This window comes from Crocodylus porosus, unplaced genomic scaffold, assembly GCF_001723895.1.
Source record: "Crocodylus porosus isolate Cpor-Errol unplaced genomic scaffold, CroPor_comp1, whole genome shotgun sequence".
NCBI lineage: Eukaryota > Metazoa > Chordata > Crocodylia > Crocodylidae > Crocodylus > Crocodylus porosus.
In genome coordinates this window covers 40,395,934-40,421,368 of record NW_017728886.1, presented here as the reverse complement: position 1 = coordinate 40,421,368, position 25,435 = coordinate 40,395,934, and the positions used below count along the sequence as shown (strand labels likewise).

The window sequence follows — 25,435 nt, the reverse complement described above, 5'->3', positions numbered from 1 at the left end:
AGCAGGGAGAGGGAAGCTTGCTCCGTCTGCTAGCACCCTGTACTGCCTCCACCTCTACTTCCAGAGCCGGAGGGAATGGCAGGGACAGAGTAGGGTGGCGGAGCACCACCATGATGGCTGGGACGGAGCTAGCCAGCGCAGCTGCCACCTCCAAGGAGCAGGGCTGGTGGGGGGGTTTTAGGAAGCACTGAGATTGGCTGTTGAGACAACCAATCAGAGTGATCCAAGAGCATTACAGACAGACAGACAGACACAGACAGACGGACTAAGCCCTTTATATATATAGAACAGTCTATAAATACCTTAAGAGCTCAAACCACTAAAGAGGAAACAATATTTTTTGTGGGACATAACAGCTCAACTAAAACCAGAACTGAGAGACAAATAAACATTCACTATTCAAGGTGGACTCTGAGCTCCAGGGTAAGTGAACACTAACTTCTAGCAGCTGGTTATAGTCTTTTAGGCTAAGTACAGACATTCAAAAAGCCTGAGCCTAAACTGATTCAATCTTCACAGGTTAGTCTAAACTGCATAGATTGAATGGGGAAGCAAGAGAATACACATTCAATTTTGATTTCAGAAATGCAGCAACATGCCTGCAGTGGCTTGGGTCAGAAGCCAGGGGGTTCCAAAGCAAGCCCTCCCTTCCCTTTGGCAGTGGCAGGAAAGTTGGGAGAGAAGCTATCCATGCTTTTTCCCACTCTATGCTTGAGCTGGGGGTAGGGGTGTGGCCAGGCCAAGCCAGGCCATTTGGTATGACTGGGGAGGGGTTTAAACCCCCACCCTGGTCTGCACAGTCCCCAACTGGGGTATGCCTGGAGGGGGAGAAGGGAAGCAACCGCTGCCAGTCTTTTCTGCATTCACCCCATGAGCAGCAGGGGTGGCATGACCAGGGGGGTGCGAGGGGGGAGGGAGGGGGGTTTAATCTCCCAAGTGTTTTTTTCTCCCTCCACCTATGGGCATCAGACCCCAGCTGGGGTTCTGTGCTGGTGGGAGAGGGGAGGGAGGTGGAGATTAAATCCCCCTCCCACCCCCCCTTTTCTATCAAGGGGCCAGCTCTGGCTGGCATTTAGCCATACCCGCACCCCTACTACTCGAGTGGCAAGTGGAGGGGGGGGGAAACCCTGGCAGGCTGGGGTCCCATGCTGGTGGGAGAGGGGAGAGAGGGGAGGGATGGGGGATTAAATCTCCCATCCCTCCCTCCTCTTCACCTCAGGGGGCTGGCCCAGGGGCTGGCCACTCCCCCTGCCCCCAAGCAAGGAAAAGTGTGGCAGGAGCTACAGTCCCAAGCAGGGTTTCCCACCCCACCCCCAGCCCCTTCTCAGCTAGCCAGAGCAGTGACAGTGCTCCAGCTGGGGAGCAGAGGGGCAGGACCAACCCTGCTCCACTGCAGCAGACAGCATAGCTCAGCCCAGCCCAGGGTTGCAAAGCTTAACTTAAACCAGGAAGGGGTCTGGGAAAGAAGTTCCTTAAACTGGTTTGACCTAAATCAGTTCAGGCTGATACTACATTCAACCCAGTTTATCTTAAACCAGTTTTGGCGCATTTTAAAAGTGTTTTTTGTGCACTGAACTTCTGTTCTGTTACAGGTTTAAACCAGTTTCTGATCACTTAAACTGGTTTACATGTAGCTTCTGTCCCTAGCCCTATGGAACAGCTCAGCATAGCCTAAGTAGACAGCTAGATGTTTGTACCAGGGTCAAGTGAAACAGGCTGGTACTAGGGCAGCACATAAGTTCTTTGCTACACAAAAATGCTTCTAGAAATTCACAGCTGCAAAGATCCAAATACTTTCCAGCCACTCTGATGCTCAGGTGGTACTAAAGAGCTGGGAAACGCACCAGAATTTAGCCCATTAGATACACTGAGTCAGCAATGGCATTGATACCCTTCAATCATGGTCTTACATTCAATTAGTCAATGGACCAATTATGAAGATCGTAATGCACTCAACCATTGTGGTAATGAATTTAACTTAGGAAATGACCCAAGAAAGAGTATATAAAAGCTTAATTTCCATAATTTTATATCTAGATATCTATTTAATTCTTTAAATATTTGAAAGCATGCTGTTTTCTTCCAATTAGAAACAGCTGTTCTCAAATACCTATAAAATGCTATTAACTATGTAAGACCACAAAGGCCATGAATTGCCCATCCTATTAATTAGCAATAGTAAACAGCTATGATAGTACTGACCACTCTAACAACAGTATATGCTATCACCATTTCTGTTTCCAACTGGGGGACTGCCCTGAACAGCAGCTCTTTTAAAATGGGTGGCACTGTTCTGATATTCAATCACTTTTTTTAAAAAGAGGTAAAAACATCTAGGGAATCTGATAAAAGAAAATATTTTAAACCATGGTTAATTATAAGCATGGTCAACTGCCTGTAAATTTACTTGAGAATAAATGCTATGGAAGTTTAGTTGTACATATTTTTATATAATAACATAATGAAAGGGCTGCCCACTGAAGCAGTTCATTTTTAATTGGGCGGGGGGCGGGGCACATGAATAGCAAAACACAAATAATGTTATTTATCTAAAAAAGAACCATCTTGGCAGTGTGGGTTTTTTTTTTTTCAAATGAGACATTGCTATTTACTTGAGTTTCTGAATGAATTACTTCATGTTTGGAAAATTAGCACCATATGAACTGAGAGTTGTAGAGTTTTGCAGTTTATAGGTAAAACTGCAAAACAAGATAATCCATCTACATGTAAGGAAATGTGTAAAGTGCAGGGCTCATTTTCACAAGCCTCCTATCTCTTAGGCAGTCCTGGCAAAGACTTTGGCAAAAACTGGACATAGAGCAAATGTACTTTGTGGGTAGAAAAGCAAAACAGTAAACCTCAACAATCTCAATCCAGGTTCTTTGAAGTATTTTATCAATCAAACAGCCACAGAGATGTTGCATTCACTTGGGGCCAAAAACTGTTAGTGTTTGAAGATTAAAACTAAAACATGGAAAAAATGTGACAAGCCACCAGGAGGGGAAAACAAATTGTACCAGAAACAGTACTTCATTAGTTAGCATTCTTGTCATTACTTGCGGGGCGTGATTATCGCCCCTGTTCTCATCCATTCACTTTAGTTAAGGTAAGACAAGGCAGTAGAGGCAACTGCCTAAGGAGAGCATCTTAGCATACAAATGGAGCTTGTCCGTGGAGGGTCTCACAACACTGCAGAGATTCCAGCACTACTGCAACTCATAAGACTCCTACAGAAAGAAGCTGACATCATTTTTATGTATCCATGTTGCTCACTATAGCGAAGTAATACCTGAACTAGCTTGAATACCAGAAGCTGTCTAACCAGAGTAGCACAGAGCTGTGGGGGCTCACTGATGCTGCGAATAATACTAGGGAAACTCATTTTATCAGTGGGCCTAATCATGATTTCATTTGCAGTAATCTGAGTCTGCAGGAAATGCTTGGAAGACAACAGAACTATACCAATGTAAAACAAGCTAAAATTTAAGATTTTGTTGACAATAAAAGTGTAATTTAACTGTAAAATTATATGCTCTGTACATATTTAGAATACATATTTCTTTTGCTTTTTAGAATGCCCAAAATTGTAAGTTTGTATGATCTGAACAGACTAATTTCATCAAAAGGACATGATGGCACAACTTAAGTGTGAAAGGAACTTCTAGAGTCCTCAGATATAACTTGGTTATTTTAATTTTTCTTCAAAACTTACGTTATATATACTGAGTTTAACTGAATTACAAATTAAAAAGGCAAAATTTTACATGAGTAAAATACATTTAAATCCAACCAGACTTGAAGGATTAATTTATATAATTAATTGGATCATATTATTTTAGACCCACCCAATCAGGTAATATACTTTTGCAACAAAAACATCTGTTTTATCAGGGCAAAATTAATGAAACACACAATAATTACACTAAAAGAATAGGGTTGTAACTGATACAATAAATACCTGGACACCCCATTAAGATTTAAACATCTGCCATCAAACAACGAGTTGTCATCTCAGAATGTCAAGGGGATTCAAGTAGGGCTGGAAGGGACCTCAAATATCATCTGGTTCAGCCCCCTGTTCAGGGCAGGATCATGCCTGACTATACCATCCTGGTCAAGTGTCTGCCTAACCTGCACTTGAAAGCTTCCAAGGATAGACATTGCAAGACGTCTCCAGGTAGCCTGTTCCAGTGTTTAACCTCTTCACGGTTAGAAAGTTCCTCTTAATCACCAACCTAAATTTCCTCTGCTTCAGCTTGAGGCAACTACTCATAGCCTTGTGTCCTGCAGTTACAGAGAAAAGCCCATATCCATCCTCTGTGTACTTGCCCTTCAGGTTTGAAGACTGTTATCAAATCCCATTTCAGTATTATCTTCTCCAGAATAAATAACCTTATTTCTTTGAGTCTTTCCTCATAAGTCATGCCTGCCAGTCTCCTAATCATTTTTGTTACTCTATGCTGGACTCTTTCCAAACTGTCTACATCCTTCTTGAAGTGTGGATCCCTAAACTGGGCATGGTATTTCAGGTAAGACCTCACTAGTTTTGAACAGAGCAGAAGAATCACCTCCTTTGATTTACAAATGACACTACTGTTAGTACAACCTAGTTTGCTATTTTGTTCGGGGGGGGGGGGGGGGTTGTGGGACTTTTTTTCCTGTGGGGATGGCTTTTTTTGCAATGAGAGCACACTGTTGGCTCATATTCAGCTTATGGTCTAACCCACAACTCCTTCTCTGCAGTTGTGCAGCCTAGCCTGTCATTTCTCAGTCTGTATGTGATGCTTTCCATCCCAACTGCAGGACTTTGCACTTGTTGTCCTTGTTGGATCTCATCTGTTCACCTAGTCAACTGATAATTGTTGAAGCAATGTCTTCACTTAGTGACTGAGGTAAACTACTCCTAAAAAAATAATGTAGTAGCTTCCAAGAAGCATGCAACTATATGCCGAATACAGAAAAATTGAGGGCAGCTGCAATATAAGTATTTGACAGTCAAAGTTCTATTTAAACTATTCTTCACTGAAGTCCCAAGCTAAACATACTTGATGATAACTGAAAATTCTATGCCTCAATTTGCTGGTTTAAATGATGACCTGAAATATGTAGAAAGAGATGATAATCTTTCTGATGAAGGTTTGCACAGCTAAATATACATTGCAAACAGCTCAAACCTGAGTCAGATTCTGACACACTATTTAACTTCACATATTAACTGAAGTAGACAACCTTGATGGCAAAGCTGGCAATGTTCACACATATTTGAAGACAGCATGATATGGCAAGGCCATATTTTCAAAAAGCTGTCAAAAATATACATTCATATTTGTCCATGACGAAGTAGCCATCTTTTTTGTGGTCTGCATTTAATTTGGCAGCTGCAGCACATTTTCATATTCCTTAATAGACGGGTTAAGCACCTTTGCTATGTCAGAACTATGAGTACAAATACCACCCAAAGGTTTTCTTTTCTAATTTTTCTGATTCAAGTATTTGCTTCTACAGTCAACCCTTCCCATGGCAGCTAAGCCTAAATCAAGAACACTAAAAACATAGAAATAAAATGCAAAATGAATGTAAGTTAATTTCAGAGAGAAAAAAGAAGCCAGTTTTTATGCGGCTAAAAACACTTGACTGAGGAAAATTGATGGCACTTCACTGGCATCTGAAGAACCACGGTGATTTATACATGCAAAAGATCTTTCTCAGTGCTCAATGTAAGAATAAGCTAACGATGTTCTTCTCCATGTGCAGAGATCACATCAGTTTTGTTTGCTGGTTTTAGCACTGCTCAGGAGGGCCAGAAGCTGCTGACTTGTAATCTCAGCTCTTAACGTTGACAACCTCTGTGGCTTTCAGCATTTCATTTAACCTCTATCTTAGTTTGCCTATTTGTAAAATGCATTGCAGGAGTTGTGTCAAGTTAATGTTTGTACAGTCCTCTGAAAATGTAAATCACTAGGGTAAGTGTTAGAAATTACTGTTATGAATGCTTCCTGCAACCTTTTGGGTAGTCAGAAAGCCAACTGCTGCAGGGGGAACAGAATATTCTCATCTTATTGCCAGCAGATCTGCATGCACAGCTCCCATCTCTATTAACAGGAATTGTGCATGTGCAATAAAATCCCAGGACATCTAGGGGAGCTTCAGTAACAATGAAAATAAAAGGAAATTATTTAAAGTTACAAACATTAAAAATAACTTTTGTAAACGTGTTAAGGGTATTTAAAGCAAAAGTTTTCATTTTGATTTTATTACAAAACATGGTATCCTTTTCATTATTTCTTAAAAATTCAGTCATAATTGTGCAATTGTTTCATTTTATATTAAAACAGTACATTGGTTAACAAGAATTCTTCATCCTCCCTTCTAATCTCTTCTCCTGCACATCAATATTTTTGTTTTGCTGCTGAAAAACTCTTTCTTCTCTAAGCCATACTATTTTTCCTTTAAGATATCTTTTAATTTCATCCAGTCAATTATTGTCTATGTAACATACTTTTGCATAGCTATTAATATATTATAATTTAATTATAAATATCTAAATGCATTGCATAAATTTTCTATAATGAAATAGAGTGCATTCTGTCTAATAAGGGCTCATTAAACAAAATCTTAATCAGAGTAATATGCCAAGGGATTGAGAGAATCATGAGGGGGTCAAACAGGGTACCTTGATTCAACAGCTTCAATGTCAGACCCATAAAATATTAAGCACATGAAAAATGTTTGTAGAAATAAGAACACTTTGCCATTTTTCAGGTCAGAAGCAAAACTCTGAAGAGGTAGACCAAGAAACCATTACTTTTGTGGAAGTCAGTGGGAGTTACACTTGATCAGGACCTCTGGAACAAAAAAATCAGGCTGTATATTTTTAAAAACAGAAGAGCATTTCAAGGAAGTTTGCAAGGAAGTACATTAAGCTGTATCTCGGTTTTGTTTTATGCTTTTAAAAAGGATGTATTGTTTTGTTAGCAGCTTAATTCTGCTAACTATAACAGGGAGGCAGCGGCTCCCATTACAAAACAGGATCAGACTTATCATAAGGGTCACTACATGAGCAAACAAGCAGGAGAGATAAGGTGGCAGGGAACTGCTCATTATTCCATAATTAGAAAGACTGTCACCTGGGGACAGGGATAAGGATATTTCCAGTTCTAAAAAAGAGGACACGTGTCGAGGGAACACCGCTCTCCCAACCCATAACCCCCTGGCCCTGCCAGGGCCCCCAGTCCCTGCTGCTGCCCCTCACTCCTGACCTGCAGACCCCTGGCCCTCACTCCCAACTACAGTTCCCCCCAGGCCCTGCTGGTGCCCCTCACTCCCAACCTACAGCCCCTTGGTGCTGCCAGTGCCCCACATCCCTCCGCCCCCACCCTATGCCCTTACTCCCAAGCCACATCCCTCCCAGCCCTGCCACTACTCTTCACTCCCAACCTGCAGCTCCTTGCTCCCTCCAGCCCTGCCAGAGGGGGCTCCCATCTGCCCCCCACCCAAACAGCCAGAGCATAGCAACTCCTACTTGTGGGGGTGGCGATGGAGTGAGTCTGGCCCCAAGGCAAGCAGGAGGGAAGAGGAGGAGAGAGGCCTGTGGCACCCCCCACCTTGGGCTGGGGCTCCAGCAAGGTGCCAGATGGCCTGGCCACACCCCCCTCCCAGCAGTGTCTTCCAGCTGCCCTGCTGGCCACATGCATGTGTGCATCCATTTGCACATGGTGCCTCTGCCTTCAATTGCCTTTCCCCCACTCCTGCCAGTGGAGCAAAGCAAAATCCTGGACATTTTTTCAGATTTCAAAAAACTGTTCAGATGGAAATAAGTGGATCCAAAAAGAGGACCTGTCCAGGAAAATCTGGACATATGACAACCCTAGCCAAGGAGTTCTGCACGGGTGATAATGGGAAGATGGAGATAACGGCTTGCTCTGAGGCAAGCCAGGCAGCAGAGGAATGGAAAGCAAAGTGAAGCACAGCTGTGCAAAGAAGCCCCAGAAAATAACAGAGCTCTCTTACAAGGAACGGGGAAAGAGAAAGACAGTGCTGAGGAACCCCAGGAGTGGACTGGACTTCAGGAGCCAGGCAGTGAGAAGTCCAGGGGTGAGTTGCCTGAACAGACTTCTTTACCTAACTAGGTTGGCAAGTTCTACTGCTGGCTGGGACACTGCCTGACCTGGGGCTGGATGCATTAAAGAGACAAAATACATTTTGTGCCTCGAGGTGGGATGCATTGTGTTAAGGTGGAAGCTGGATCTTCAGTTTGTTTTCTCACTGGCAATTTGGGTTTGGAATTGTCTGGGGAAAAAAGGAGGCCCTTAAGGCATGAGAAGGGGCACAAAGCAGGCCTACCCAGAAGACTAGAGCTTGGCAAAAGAGGCTGAAGCCTAGCTAGGGCCCAGCAGCCCAAGAGGGGCAAAGCCAGGGCCCAGAGTAAGAAATACAAGTACCAGAAGCCCAGAGATACTCGTGGCTAAGGGCTCAGGCCAAGAGAATCAGACCTGAATCAGTGTGCCGGGGCTGGAGGCTTGCAGCCAAAGAAAAGGAGTGGAGGCCAAAAGCACGGACAACCCCCCCAAAAGAGTAATTGTACAGAGACATCTGCAAGGCATGGGCATGGTGTAAGGGGCAGTTCAAGCCATGTAATAAGACCTTAAGGCACTGAATAATGAGACTGAAGCTCAGGAGTGGATGCAATCTCACTCAGGGATTCCAAGGGCAGCTTCCCTCTCTAAATATTTATTTACACCAGGTGTGGCCTTCCCAGAGAACTAGAGAAGAGGAGAGTGCTTACAGGACTGAAGGCAAACAGGAGCAGGGTGACAACCGGGGGGCACTCTTGGGGTCTTTGTCTGTTACACTATTGAAACCTCATTTCTAGCCTCACCATTTCAAGAATCTGTTTCTAACGCAGTTTCAAAATGCATGGTTTAAAAAAAAAAGCCACAGGGCTTAGATGCACACAAATTCATAGTGATGAATGAACCTGCCTTCCACAAGCAAGAGTTACATTTGTTTGTGCTATGTCTTCAGGTCACAAACTGAAGAAGGAACTTGGTCAGGAGCTCTGAAGACGGTTTCAAGAGACTGAAGGAGTGCTTGTAATTCTGTAGACACCACAGAACTCAAGTCATTCATATTGAGATGGTTTGAAATCCACTTAATATGCAACAGGATACTGAATAAAGGAGCAATCTGTGCAGCTACTTGTCATGGCTCTTACTTCAAAGGGCCTATTTCTGCACTCAGCTGGAGGACATCCACGGTCCTATATAGGTGTTTCCTGTGGTTGTGTATACCTTCAATTGCTTTGCAAACCCTTATATCTTCATATAAATTAACTACCTAAGTTTTTCTTTAACTATCACTGCACTGAGATGGAGGTCCTGTGAACAGAACAAAACTTAAATCCAAGACCCTACCTGTGTCTTTTAATGACTTACAAACATGTATGTTCTAAGCTGCTATTTACTTTTAACTGAAGACCTATTTAGTGGACCATTCAACTCTAGCTCCTTCCTGGCAGAACAGTTGCCAGTTGCTATACCACAAAGGTGGCTGTATTTTACCAGCAGACAAGTAGACAAATTCAGTCTAAGAAACACCTATAGAAAACATTCTGCTGTGACTAGAAATGAGTTTCCTACTACCCACACACTCATCTTCCTTTCCCTTGCCACCACATATTTTTCTGGGGCAATATGAAAGGAGATCATGAAAACAGTATATGGCAATTACTGGTGAAGAGAGTCTCTCACTGGCAACAGTCTCCATTCAAAGTTCCTCAACTCCGAGCACAAATGAGATTTTTCTGTTTTCTGTTGCCCTGGAAGAGCCATTGACCAACATGTCAACCTGTCAAGCATTCTGGTGATTGGTACTCAGAACCTTACTCACCAGAACATTCAGCCTTGCTTCAAAAACCAGGGGATTTAGGCTCTTATTCACCAAACTAGCTTCTTAACAATGGCCTCCTTGACTTCCCTCACCCTCCTCTGCCTTAGTCACTCCAGAAAAGTATGGGAACATTACAAGGGTTTTTGCGCACTTGGTCTAGTTGTGCGCGCGCACACACATACACACACACACTGTTCTGCTTCTGTAAGCCTTGTGCCAAGATGTTGCACTGAACAATAATTCCTAGCTCCTGTTTTATTCAAGACTATGAAACCTAAAAATTTTTGGTTTTGGGGGTTTTTTTTATGAAAAGCAATTAGGGTTTCATTTCTATTCATTTCAACTTTTTACTTTCTCCCTTAGTCTCTCTTACCAGTACTACCCAGTCAACCCTCAGTTGTATGTGAACAGAGCTATGTTGCTTCTGGTGTGGGAGGCTGTGCCTGTGAGGAACAGAGCAGCATGATAGAACGCATCACTGCCCGGCACAGTAACTTTGTGCTGTGAACATGCCTTAACTGACCCTCTCAGGGTAGATCTATTTTGCAGACCAAAGGTGCGACTGCAGCTCATACAGAATTAGGGCTAGAAGGGACATCCAGAGGTCATCTAGTCTAACACCCTGCCTGAGGCAGGATCATTCCTATCCAAACCATCCTATACAAGCAAAATCTAAACAATGTATAAGACAACCCTCATCCCTGACACAGCATAGACCTAACACCCTAACCTGCCATAGGTAAATCAGGGGAATGGTGGCCACCAATGTCTGGCTTCCATAAAATGTTGTCAATAATCACTCAAGAAATCCCTAGTAGAGTAATGTGCCCCCCTCTACAGAGAAAGGCAAAAACCCATACCAATCTGTCCATACCAATCTGACCATGAGGTAAAATTCCCTCCTAATCCCAAATATAGCAATCAGCCTGACCCTGAGTGGAGGGCCAAGACTTTCTGGCCAGCAACCTCAGCTTTGCTCCTAGCAGGAGAATTGGCACACTCCAGTTGCAGCCTTGTCTGTAGCCACCACCCAATGCCTCTGGGGAGACTTAAAAACATTCTAACATGTATAGCAGAAAAAAGGGAGGTAGGGAGGAAGAACAACCAGCAAAGCAGAAGCATGGGAAATACCTATGGTAGAAAATAGGCATAGCTATGTCTAGATCATCCCTGACCAGTGGTTGTCCCACCTCCTCTTAAACACCTCCACTGATGGAGAGTTCACAACTTCCCTAGGCAGTCTATTCCCCTGCCTCACTATTCTAACAGTGAAGAAGTTTTTCTGGATACCCAATCTAAATTTACTTTGCTGCAACTTCAAGCCACTGGTCTACATTATCCTCTCTGCAGCAAGAGAGACATAATTGAGCTAGCTTTATATTAGCTAGCTCAGGGATTGATAAGCTCTTTTATTCAGCCAAGCAGAGCTCAGCATGGCCTACCTGCACCACTATTATTCATGAACACAGGCTGCTTTTGCAGGCCAGCATGAATCTCCTCTTGTCGCAGCTGTGCAAATTCCTAGTAGCTAAGTTCAACTAGTTAAAGCTAGTCTGGATACATCTATATGATCATAATTACACTTCTGGATGGCAGTGTAGATACACTCTCAGTAGAACAAGCTCATTGACAACACTATGTTGCTGCTCCACTAGCACCATTATGATCTCTCATATCAATATAAAAAAGAAAATTATAGACTATTGACATGGCAAAACAAAGAAGTCTATCCATATTTATAGAATCTTTCATCTAGGGATCATATATGATACACTATAAAGAAACTTCTCATGGAACATTTTATTTGCTTCAGTTAAATAATGTAACTTCTATCATTTTACCAGTAAATTATGTGGTGCTGGGCCAATCCCTTGTGACATATTTCCAATACATGCTCTCCAGAGTAAGAATCCTTATGAAAATTCATGTAAATAGTCTCTGCCAATGTGCAGCGGCCAGTTTTTAAACTGCATTTCCATGCAGTACAATTCTCTTTGTTACGAACCCCAGGCCTCTTAGATCATGCTATCTATTATTAATCAACCTTGATGTCTAAAAGGACAGTCTGAAGATTTTAATCACATTTATCTGAAAACATTTTCTTTCCTTTAATTTATCATTAAAAAAAACCCCTGTAAGCTTAGGGCAGAACCTCCCCAGACTTGAGGCCAGCTTCCTGCAGACCCTTAACGTTCACAGAGATCCCAAAGGATGTAGCAGGGTTGAGTGAAAAGCTGCCGGGGAAACATCTCGCCCTCAAACAGTTCACAGAAATATTAATTGAGAGCTCCTTGCACAGCTTTTCTCCCCACTAAGGCCAACTCTCATAACAAAAAATATGGTTTGGATACTAAAACCCCAGGACAAAACACTATTTTTTTTTAGTCTCCTTCCCCCTACAAACCCTGGAATATTAATTCATCAGACCCAATAAGAGGTCTATTTAAAGGTGATATCATTAACTGTGATCTTAAAAAATATTTTTTTATCTAAAATAATTATAATTAAAAAGCTAGAGCTGTGGGGTTGGTTTTTCCTACCTTTACCAATTACAATAAAGTACAAGAAATGAAATCCTAATAACTGTTCCCAGTTTCCCTATCATGCCCTTCTTTTCAAGTGCCTGGATGGCAGGGACTGTACATTGTATCTTACTGTGGAGTTGAGGGTGAAGTAGGGAAGAGATCCTATCAGATAACTTTTAAAAGTCAGTGCACATACAAAAGTAAATGAAGTGCCAATTACAAGCAGTGACTATACACCAAACACCTGTGCTCTACAATAATTGCACAATCCGAAAAACCATCCAGACTCTGAGAGTCTCTGGCTTCTCTTGTGTTGACAGAACCACAGACAAGTAATTGCCGTTTCCCTGCACTGCATGTCTAAAAGGAAAATGCCAAATAGAAATGGCAGTCCCTGAGAAATTTCAACAAGCAAGCACCTGCAATTAAATTTTTGGTCATGAAATAACAGAACAATAGCCCCAGTAATACTGTGGCCAATTTCTCCCATAACCACACAATTTGATAAAGTTGCATCATTCCCCCATCTGGTAGCCAAGTTAACCTGTCACTACTTCCTAGATGCCCATGCCCAGTGGAATTTTCAGTACACTGACAGATAATGGTCATGCCCCTACTTTCAATGATTCTGTGAATGTTTTTAACTCTTCACTGCATATCTGAGTCCTAATTTACACATACTGATAGATTTTTTCCCTTTAGTTGTATTAATTTTACACTAATAATTTCATGGACTTTCCATGAAACTTTTGGCTCACATCAGCATAACTATAAGAATCATATAAATTACTTGAATCATAAATAAAAAACATTGGTAATTGATAAGCTTTAAACACTGAGTATTCTACACACTGTAATTTAAGACAATATAAAATTGACAGAAATGTGACTTAGCTGAAGGTTACATTTTTCTTGTAACACCCCAACCAAACCATATCTCTAGCTTACAGAGCACGACCAAAACTAAAACATAAACCACTAGTTAGTATGATCATGCCAGCAGATGCTGCTCTGGAACTGCACAGCAGGTCAGTCTTCCAAGCCTGAAATTCAGTCAACTTAGTGGTACCAGTGCAATAGTAATTAGCACAGCATTAGTTACATTTGGACTGGAATAAGGAAATGAAAGATGGCACTTGACATTTAAGAGAGGGATTTCAAAAGTGCTTTCAGCATTGTATAACCTGCTCCTACGACATCAGTGCAAGAGAAGTTAAGCCCCAAACTGAGGGCATTTGACATTCCACCCCAAAAACTATTCTCTATTACCTTTCTATCCAGCTGGGATCACTGCCAGGAGACAACTCTCACTCATTTGCTTCCTCTAGCACAGTAACTAGAAAGGTTTTTAAGACCCAGCTAGACAAAGCTTCAGCTAGGATGATATAGTTGGATGGTCCTGCTTTGAGCAGAGGGTTGGACTAGATGACCTTCTGAGGTCCCTTCCAACCCTCATTTTCTATGATTCTATAAAAGAGGAGTTAGCTCATGGGATCCTGAATGTGCTCCAACACCACCCTCAGGCTCTCCCAAGACAGAACATGCATTCAGAACATTTGTAAACACTCTATTCTGCCAAATTACCAAGACTGTCACAGTATAGAGCAGCAGCTGATAGACAGAACTCATTCCCTGACAGGGGCCCTGGCCGAGAGAATGGCACTGTATAGATATGGCCTTTGGGTTGGAATTTCAAACATACATAGTGTTGGACTAAAGTGGGAGCTTAAGCCTTCTACATGAAAAATGGAGCAAGACAATGGCTGTAATATTTTAAATACATATTTTCTTCCAAAGTCTTTGAAACATTTTTTTCTTGTGAATGCCTCGGGTGGCATTTTCCTACATTAATCTGAAAATAACTAAACACTAAAACAGCACATGTGATTGCTTATGCTATGTAGGATTTGCTAAGGGGCTACATGCCATGTAGGGCTTGATAAAAACAAAGGGCTTCATAAAGCGGTCATGATTTTAAACTGATAATAGATTTTTTTCCCTTATGTCAATACATCCATAATCGCATATACATTTTTGTGACAAATTATACTATTTTTAATATTCTCCAAGTTCATGCTTCCATCAGATATGGAATAATCTCTCTCTCATGCATGAATGAGTGCTGATGCAAGAAGTCTACGGGCCAATGTTAGGTAAAGCAGTGCTTGACCTGGTACTGGAAATGGGGGGACAACCTAATCTGCAACCTAACAATCATAGGGAAGCTGGGTGACAGGGACCATGAGCTGATCACCTTCACCACCCGCCGTAAACCTGGCAATTCAGTCAGCAACATGGAAGTCCTCAACTTCAGGAAAGCTGACTTTGACAAGCTCTGGAGGCTTGTTGGTGAGGCCCTAAAGGACCATGACCCAAAGGGAAGCGGGGTTCAGGAAGAGTGCTTGCTTCTCAAGGGAGTGATCCATGATGCAGAAGTAAAGTCTATTCTATCTTGAAGGAAAGGCAGCAAAAGGGCACAGCAGCCCCCCTGGCTGTGCAGGGAACTAGCAGAGCTCCTGCGTCTGAAAAGAAAGACCTACAAAGGATGCAGGACTGGATCCACCTCCAAGGAGGAATACTCTGCACTGATCCGGACCTGCAGGGAGTGAATGAGGAAAGCCAAGACTGCAATAGAACACTAACTAGCTACAGGTATCAAGGACAATAAAAAGTCTTTTTTTAGATATGTGGGGAGCCGGAGGAAAAGGAAGGGTAACATTGGTCCCTTGCTAAACCAGATGGGACAACTGAAAACCAATGTCCAGGAAAAAGCCAACTTACTAAATGGGTTTTTCACCAGTCTCAAGGGGCGCCCCTCCCCATTATGGGACAGGAACGCCTGGGTGAGGGAGATTCCTTACCCTCCATCAATGCTGACCTTGTGAAGGAACAGCTTGAGAGGCTGGACACCGTCAAGTCAGCTGGCCCTGACCATTTACACCCCAGGGTACTCAAGGAGCTGGCTAGCATCATAGTCCAGCCCCTGGCACAGATCTTCAAGAGCTCCTGGCGCTCTGGTGAAGTGCCTGAAGACTGGAAGAAGGCCAATGTGGTGCCTATCTTCAAGAAAGGGAAGAACATGGATCCAGCAAGCTACAGGCCCATCAGCCTGACGTCTATCCCAGGGAAGGTCTTAGAAAAGATTATCAAAGATGCCATTCTTAACAGACTGGCCAAAGGCAACATCCTGGTGGATAGCCAGCTTGGGTTTGTTGCAGGTAGGTCTTGCTTGACCAATCTTATTTATTTTTACGACCAGGTGACTTATCACCTGGACAAGAGATTGATGTCGTATATCTTGACTTAAAAAAAGCCTTTGATCCCACGATCACCTCTTAGCAAAAAACTGGCCAACTGCGGCCTCGGCTTCACCACAATCCGCTGGCTGGGGAATTGGCTCCGTGGTAGGACCCAGAGGGTGGTGGTTGATGAAAGTCAATTGTTGTGGTGCCCCGTGACCAGTGTGCTCCCCCAAGGCTCTGTCCTTGGGCTAACACTATTCAACATCTTCATTAATAATATGGACACTGGTGTCAGAAGCGGACTGGCCAAGTTTGCTGATGACACCAAACTTCGGGGTAAAGCATCCGCACCTGAGGACGGGAGGGCGATCCAGGCTAACCCTGACAGGCTCAGAAAATGGGCGGATGAGAACCTGATGGTGTTTAACACCAAAAAATGCAAGGTTCTCCACCTTGGGAAGAAAAACCCACAGCATGCTTATAGGCTCAGCAGTACTACACTAGCTAGCACTATGGACAAAAAGGAGTTGGGGGTTATGATTAACCACAAGATGAACATGAGCCTTCAGTGTGATGCTGCAGCTGGTAAAGCGAGCAAAATGTTGGCTTGCATCCATAGATGCTTCTTGAGCAAATCCCAGGATGTCATTCTTCCATTGTACTCGGCCTTGGTGAGGCCACAGTTGAAACAGTGAATCCAATTTTGGGCTCCCCAATTCAGAAAGGATCTGGAGAAGCTTGAGAGAGTCCAGAGAAGAGCCACACACATGATCAGAGGTCAGAAAAACAAACCATATGATGAGAGGCTGAGAGCTATGGGACTCTTCAGCCTGGAAAAGCGCAGGCTCAGGGGTGCTCACTAGGATCTGGGGGAACATCTGTTCACTAGAGTGACCCAAGGGGTGACAAAATCAAATAGTCACAAGCTCCTCCATGACCGTTTCAGGTTGGACATAAGGAAGAACTTCTTTACTGTCTGATCCCCCAAAGCCTGGAATAGACTGCCACCAGAGGTGGTTCAAGCACCTACCTCGAACGCCTTCAAGAGGCATTTGGATGTTTATCTTGCTGGGATCCTATGACCCCTGCTGACTTCCTGGCCCTGGGGAAGGGGCCGGTACTCAATGATCTTCCGAGGTCCCTTCTAGCCCTAATGTCTATGAAATCTATAATAATTTGACACTGCTTGCAGTTAAGATAAGCATGTTTATTCTGGAAATACATCTGCTTTCAAAACTGCTAAATGACACATCACTAACCCAAATGCTCTGAAAGACTTTTTAAAGTCAATACACACCCAAATGAAATTCTGCATAAGGGCAAAATAAATACATCTTGAAATATTTGGAGTCCTAAAATATACAAATAGTCATGAGAAGAAATTGTGAAGAGCCCAAAGAAAATTAGATACATGATATGGCCTCTGTGGGCACGTCCAGTCACGTGTGCAGGTGCCTTTTGAGGGGGTCTCAGAGCAGTTTGGGACTGGTCAAGAGGCACACTGGCAATGAAAAAGTATTTCCTGTGCTGCATATTTGCAGCACTGACTCTAATTTTGATACCGGGAAATCCAGGTATAAAAAAAAGAACACTGTGAAAAAAGTGGCACAAGGCATGCTCTTGAAGTGTGCCCTCAAGCAATCAGAGGCTGAGTCCTCCAGAGAGATGCTCTGGCACCTAGCCAAGGTGTCTCTATGGCTGCCTTGTGCCCCTGCCACTCCAGCATACTACCTCACTGTGCCAGGGCAAATAAGAGTGGGGCAAGGCTGCAGCAGTGGATCAACCCAGGCTCTGTCCCATGTAAGTAGGGGCGTGGAGGTGGGAGGGACTGGGGTGGGGTGACTGTGTGTGTGTGGGTATAGGGGGACACTTCTCAGGAGGGGTGGGACCCCCTCACAGCACCTCCCCCCCTCCACTCACAGCAGCAGCTGTCAGGGCTACTGGCAGAGCCCCAACCTGGCACTGCCTGTATGACAAGGCACCGCACCAGCCTGGTCCGTTCGTGTATACCCTCGACCAGAACTGGATCGCCTCTGCTGTCACCTGGGGTCCTGGCACCACAGGCAGGGGCCACACACTCTTAAACCAAGCCAGGTCCTGCCTGCATGTGCCCCACACGCCTTCGGGCAGGGCCAGCTTCATGCAGACGATACCCATCATGATGCAAAGATGCACGAGTTCCAAACTGCTTAAAAATTGTAAACATATCAATAAAACACTGCCCAACTGATTGCTCTCCATATATAGTAGCATTTCATTTTAATACAGAAGAACATAAATTTGGGGTATTTTAATGAGAGAATTTAGCTTTCTTATCAGAAAATTTGCACTTTTTAAACAGGAAAACACCAGGATCTCTGCTAGTGAGGCAAGTGGCAGAGAAGCATGCCCAGGGCCAGCACCGGGGACCCAGATGGAGGGCAGACCAGGTGGCTGACCTGGCCATTTGCAGCCAAGAGGACACACTTTGATAGTTCAAAGTTGGCCACTGCAACGAGCACATCTGGGTGACAGCTGCCCATTTGGCAGAGTGGAAGCACTGGAAGACATGACAGCTGTGCCACCTGAAGGCCAACTATGCAGGCATGGCCCACTGGCAGCTGGCCCAGAGGTTCAGGAGGCTCTGCTGCAGAGCCTAAGTGGCTATGTGGTCCCCGCCCAGGTCTGGCAAGTGCACAGCCTTGGATCCACTGGTCCAAGAGGGCAGGTGCTGTCACAAGTGGCAGTAGGTCACAGCCAGGCAGCAGTCCCCACTACCAGACTGCTGCGGTAGGTAGAGTTTGTAGGGACCACTCCAGGTTAGGGTTGCTTCAGCAGTCAAGCTGACATAAGGGGTCAGTGTCCCCAGATACTGCTCCTGAGGGACCCTTTTATACTGCTAAAGATTCAGAAGGAGCTGAGAAGGGTCAGTTTGCCCCAAGTGGCACAATTTGCCCCACACCAAAGTGCATGTCCAGGCACGTGTGCTGAGGCACAAATATCCGGCACAAATTTGTGCCGCTGCTACTTGAGCTGCTGCAAGCGCATGTGCAGATGTGCCCCACACTTTGATGTGGGGCAAGTTGTGCCACTTGGGGCAAACTGACCCTGCCCTGCTTCGCCTGGATCTGCATCCAGGGGGCGCTAGAGGCTGGGGCCAGCACCTGTGCTGGCCCCAGCAATGTGAAAAGCTGCCTTCGTAAGCAGCTCAGGGCTACTTGCCCTCAGGAGCTTCTGAGGCCCAGCCAGCTGGTATCTGGGGACACTAGCTCCTTGTGCCAGCCAAACTGCTGCAGCTGCCCTAACTTAGAGTGGCCCATGCAACCTCTACCCACTGCAGCAGTCCGGCAGTGGGGGCTGCTGCCACCTGTGACAACATCCACACCCTTGGACCTGTGGCCACACGGCTGCGTGCCTGCCAGACCTAGGTGGGGACCACACAGTCACCTGGGCTGTGGTATGGGCTCTGTAGCAGAGTTGCCTGCGGCTGCACAGTTGGCCTTCAGGCACCACTGCTGCCATGTCTTCTGGTGCCCCCACTCTACCAGCTTGGCAGGTATCACTCGTGGTGGCCCACTTTGAAGTGTGGAAGCATGTTCTCCTGGTCCCATATGGCTAGGAGGTCAGCCACCTCATCTGCCCTCCAGCTGGGTCACCAGTACTGGTCCTGGGCATGCTCCTCTGCCTGGGCCCCGACACTTGCCTCACTAGCCGTGTTCCTTGTTTAAAAACTGCAAATTCTCTCATTAAAATACCCCAAACCCATGTCCTGCCATGATTAAAATAAACTGCCGCTATATGTAGAGAAAGACCAGTTCAAGCTGGACATAAGAAAGAACTTCTTCACTGTCCGAGCCCCCAAGGTTTGGAACAGACTGCCACCTGAGGCGGTTAAAGCGCCCACTTTGAATGCCTTCAAAACACATTTGGATGCTTATCTTGCTGGGATCCTATGATCCCTGCTGACTTCCTGCCCCTGGGGTGGGGGGCTGGACTCGATGATCCTCCAGGGTCCCTTCCAGCCCAAATGTCTATGAAATCTGTGAAATATGAAATCTATGAGATCAGTTCGGCAACATTTTATTAATATATTTACAATTTTAAAGCAATTTGGAAGCCTACCACTAACTCTATCATCATAATTAAATGAATTCTAAATAGCTGTACACTTTGGCATTTGCTTTTGGGTTTTTTATCATAGAAAAATCAGAGCTGCCCTTGCTCCCTTGGCTCACTAGGATGTAGGGCACTGAGCAGCACTGATATGTCACTGCCCTGCCCCTACCCTTGCCCCTCACTCCCAACCCGCAGTCTCTGTCTGCCCCCACTAGCTCCCTCCCAGCCACAGTTCCATCCCAGCACCAGGACATGAGTCCAGCTGCATCTGCCTCACTGGCTGCTTTGCAGCTCTGAGCAGTGCCAACCCTTACTGTTCCGCTCCCATGTGCACCATGCCCAGGTCCCAGTGACGTCCATGCCATTCCTGAGAAGCCCTAGTCTGGGGCTAAGTGACTGGACCAGGCAAGCTCCTTCCCTTCCAGGCTATCCTCCCCCTGCACAGGCTGCTCTAGGGAGGCAGGGGGGCTCTAAGCCTGGCTCTGGCAGCCTCTCCTACCCAGAGTGCTCTCCCATCCCCGACCCCCATCTCTCTCTCTCTCACACACAAACACACCTGCTGCCACCTCTACCCTTCCCCCCACCTATCAACCCCCCAAGTGGGTCCTGAGATCAGGGGCCCCCCAACCAGGGTGGGCTGCATGTCTCAGCACCAGTGTGAACACGGGGCAGGGCTGCAGTGTGGCAGTTGCCCCTGCAGCCATGGCTCCCACCAGCAGGTCCTGACCCATCTGGCAGCTGGACACACAGGGTGTGAGAAGTGTGGTGGGATGTGAGGTTTGCGGGGGAAAGGCTGTGGGGGTGTTGTGGGTGGTTGTAGGATTTGCGGGGGTGAGATCTGTGGTGGGGTGGGCCTTGTGTAGATGTTTGGGGGGCTGTAGGGTTTGTGGGTGGGGCTCTCTGGATGGATTGGGGGAAGTTTGTGGATGTGGAAGGATTGTGTAGATGTGCGGGTACTGCTTGGGACGGGCTGGACCCCCATCTACCTCCTGCATGGCACACAGTACTAAAAAGCAAAGCTCATAGCTGAATAACGATACTCGCACACACGAAAGTGTCAATATCTGGGAACTCTTCTCTAGAAAAGCCAGTGCCTACACTTTTGTAAAGATTCCTCTGCAGCTGTAATAGCATGCACCAAGAAGCACGAGTGGCTTTTCCTTTACTGTGTTTATACAAGAACAATGGTCTACCAAAGCCTACTTGTGGGTATTTGATACATTACACAGAGGGGATGAAACCTGACACTGAATTAAAAACTGGGACAGCGCAGTTGATTTTTGTAAACTTATGAAACCAAACTCTGAAGGTCTTCTCCTCTGGGACTGAAAGGCCTTTAGTCTAAGATTTGATATTTATTACACTGGCAAAGTCAATTCCGCCTCTGACAGAAACTGATTTCTCCTTGGCTTTTTATTTCTGCCTTGGGTGTATTTAAAAAAAAATTCTAATTTACATTTTTGTTTCTCATGTACTTTAATTAATCTGAAATATAATTTACACCAACTTCCTTCATAAGAACCTTCTAGAGAAGAAGTAGCCTGAGGGAGATAGAGCTCAAACAGGAACAAGATTGTATTTTACATCTTTAAAAGTATGTCCTTTTTGGATAATTGCATAGTATTAAAGACAGAGAGGGATATCTGTCTGCTTTCTCATTTCCCATGCTGTCAGTGAACGAGGTCATGACCCTATAGCTTTTTACCTCATAGTTTTTAATTTTTCATCTTGGTTTTCAGGAGAGGGAACCAAATCCATCTGGTTTTTGATTTCACAAGGTCATGAGTCACAAGAAAAAAAAATAACTTGGAAAAATGCAGACAATATAATCTTCTCTCAGCGTATCAGTTATACAGGATTATACAGATTACTTTGTTAAAATAAACGCAAGGAAGTAAAAAAATTCTCTCTAACCCCAAACAGCAACAGAAAAATGGATGCTGCATTGCAAGCATTTTTTCTATCTATGTGTCTGGTCTTTACCTGGACTCTGCCCTTTCAAAATAATACATTACACCAAGACTTACATTCAAAAGCCTTGAATTTTTGTTAATGAAGAAATGAAATCCTGGTCCCGCTTGACTGCGAGAATGCAGCCAGGGTTTCATCTCAGGTAGACAGTGAAGGCATCTCCTCACACAGCAGGTGGAAGGCAGTCAGTGAAAACAGCAGATGCCACATACACTGCCTAATGCCATGGCTTAAAGAGAGCAAGAAAGTGGAACTGTGGTGTTCAAGTGCCCTGCCTAATACTGGGAAGTGTCACTGGGGATTTCGTAGTCCCAACTCAATTAAGTATATATTTGATGTAAACTACATGCATTTCCCTAGTCCAAGAAGGAGAGGAGTGTCATAGACCCAGTGCAGCATAAGCAAGGGGAATTTGCAGTCAATCGTAGGCCTCAGCATTCTGCCAACACATTTTTCTAAAAAGAAATCTCCATAACCTTCTCCTGTTTTTCAGGGAGACCTTTAGAGGAGTGCGCTACCTGCATTACAAGGAGATATGTCAACCGCTTTGGCAGATCTACACCTGTGAAGTTATATAGGAGGATGTGCAGTGATGCCATAAAGAGAACAAGACTTCATTAAAGCCGGCTAAAATTGCATCTACCCACCTGAGTAGGAAAACAAGCATGTTTTTATTTTACCCCAACAAACCTAACAAAGGTGCAACTCTGACAACTAAAATATTATTTACTTATAGCTTTAGTGATATTGCAATAGTACGTAGGAACCCAGTCATGGACCAAGACACTAGTTCTTAGGCATGAACTAAACATGTCAGTATGGCTGTCTTTGTCCAGAAGAGCTTATAGCCAAAGTAATATCCTCAAAGTCAGAAGTTTGAAACTACAGCTAGGTTTCCTATTATCCATGTGTATTGAAACATAATTAATCTTTCTTCAGAATGAACTTCTCAAACTCAAACTGGATGAGTAGGATTTCCCATTGGTCACAGATCTTCAGCACAAAAAAAAAGGTAATTGTCTGAAATGTGGCATTAGAATGGAAACTCTTAGCAATCATAAGGATGCCTTTCACTACCAGTCAACTTGATAATATTTCATCAGAATCCCTTGAGGGGTTTAATGTGTCATAACACAAATCAGTACCTATTCAGTGTCCTTATGCATCTCATTGTAAAACTAGAAATTTTCACTCAAGGAAACAAGTCAAACAACACTTATTTCATCAGAGAGCTAATGTTTCATGTATTTCTCTAGGAAAATCTCACTATAAAACATAGTAACTAGCAGGTCTGAGATTTATTTAAAATTAAAAAAATAATTTAATCTAACAAGTACCCTCCAAGTACCAAAAAGCAGCAACAAAAAGGGTGAATAACACTGTACATCTCTCACTCCTGATTCTGTTTCTTTAACTGTTTCAGAATCTACAAGCAAATCAAGTTCTTGTGGACTGTGTGCAAGCATACACAGCTGTTAAGCAAAGTAACTATAAGTAAAAGACAAAAACACCACCAAATTAAAAGTGAAATTGCCAATTAGTGTGTAAGGCCCCCTCATTACACTTGGCAAATTGAATATGAAACCCAGTGTGGCGGGCAGAGTAGGAAAAAAAAGAGAGACATTACAAGAAATTGATGGGCCATATTCTCAGCTTGTGTAATATTATGTATTTGAAATGCAAGTCCACTGCAGTCAATGGAGTTATAATTTACATCAGCTACATCTAATGCCTGAACTGTTTGTCTGTATTTGGGAACTAACACTTGTAAACAAAGAACTTTTCTTTTTTTTAATTAACACAGACAAAAAAGCATTAACATCTAACATCCACATCAACACTGTCCTTGACAGGAAAAGGACATTTTCTAGGAAGAGTGTCAAGGAATTGCTAAGGGAGGCTAGCCTCACAAGGAAGGGACACAGAATATCTCATGACAAGATGCTTATAGAGTTCCCAAACAAGGGACCAACAATAGATAGTGAAATAGGCCACATAACCGTTGCCTCCACTAATCTTCAAGGGAAATATTTTTTTTTATTTCCACAAGCCTCAATCAGTGGCCATTTCATGAAAAGTAAATCCTGTTTCTAGATCCTTATGTCCTAAGAGCTGAACACATCAGCGATCACAGACTTAGTATCTCCTGTATACCCTGAGGCCTGAATTTCTTTGCCTTTTCAAACATTTGCTTCTAAATTCTAAGTATTGGGTGTTGAAGCAATGAGGACTGAACTACTTTTATTGTACTTATTCTCTCTCATGGGATTTGGAGTATACTTTTCTCCACTTGCTCCTTTTAATCAAGCATTATGGTGACAATAATCAATGTTTTAGCCTTGGAGAATAATTTACAACTATCTACAGTGAAGTAGGTGTGTCTAAGGAATGGGTAAAATCAATGAAACATCTGTCTGACATTCCTACAATGTTATAAAAGAGACTTGAAATTAACTGCTTTCCTACCAAAGTCTGCCAGCTTTAATTCCCCTGTGTCACTGATCAGAAGATTCTGTGGTTTCAGGTCCCTGTGCAAAATGTAACGCTGATGGATGTAAGACAGTCCTCGCAGCAACTGAAATAAAAATAACTGAAAAAGAGGGAAACAGAAGAGATGACCTCTGTTAATATATGTATATAATGCACTGGTCTTCTACACAATCTAATTATCAAATTATAATAGAACAATTTCTCATTATAGCAGCAAAATCATGATCCTATCTCCCCCACTCCCCACAAAAATTGAAAAAAAATAAGAACCTTTTCAAGCATAAGAAAAAGGAATAGATTTTGAAGAAATTCATCACCTATCCCTACTACATCATACACTGACTTTACCTGCTTTAAAACAAAACGAGAACAATACACCCACAAATGGAAGGCTCAGTTTCTACCAAATAGCAATTATATTCTGTTTACCCATATGGCCTTAGAGATTAGGTGGTAGCCCGAAGACAGATGTGTATCTTCACTAATTATAGAAAACAATAATATAGCTAGGATGGTGGTGATAGGAGGAAATTAGGTTGGGGGATGAGATGCTAGAGCTAAGAAAAAGAAGAAATTAAGGATATAGTAGCAATCTCTTCCTTCACCAACCTAAAGACATCTACAAAGAAAATATGGGTAGGCTTCTCTTCCAAAAGTTTTATACAGGATACTGTTGAATTCTTCATCTCAAGAAATAATGATTCTCATTGAAATTCTGAGAGGATATCTTCCACCTATTTTTTAGGTTGAATTCAGACCCAAAACCCTTTGCTACTGCTCTTTTTAGCTGTGCACCAGATTCTATGTATGCATTTTAGAATTTAGGGAGGTTTTGTGCAATTTACTGTTATGGCCCCTACACTAAGAAAAATTCAGATTCAGGTTCTTTCAGTCTCTTTTGATAGGCACTTGCCACTACAGAATGGCAAATGCTATATTGCTGATTTTACAGGGATTAGCTAAACATGCCCTTTTACATCTTATGTCTGTTGGTACACAGGCCTTTCCTGATGATGTAATTTGTAGAAGAAAAACTCTGGTTTCCCTGTGACAGTGATCCAGTCCATTGTATGTCTAAGACAAGAAATGCAAGAGAGGGTATGACAGAATTACTCTCTACCTAGCAATTGAGCACTTTTTGAACAAAGATGTCTTGTATGCTTGGGAGAGCTGCACATGCAAAACCCAAAAATTTTCAAAACATCAATGCAGGCATGTGAAAGT

At 43.6% G+C, this 25,435-nt stretch overlaps 1 protein-coding gene across 1 annotated transcript in view; it reads right to left on the bottom strand.

The window, feature by feature from the left end:
* The window catches only part of CDK14 (cyclin dependent kinase 14), a 506,952-nt gene that overhangs the window by 181,595 nt on the left and 299,922 nt on the right, over window positions 1–25,435 (bottom strand). The window contains exon 8 of the mRNA XM_019530589.1: window positions 24,188–24,311. Coding sequence (XP_019386134.1) covers window positions 24,188–24,311 — 124 coding nt within the window. The remainder of the gene's footprint in view (window positions 1–24,187; window positions 24,312–25,435) is intronic.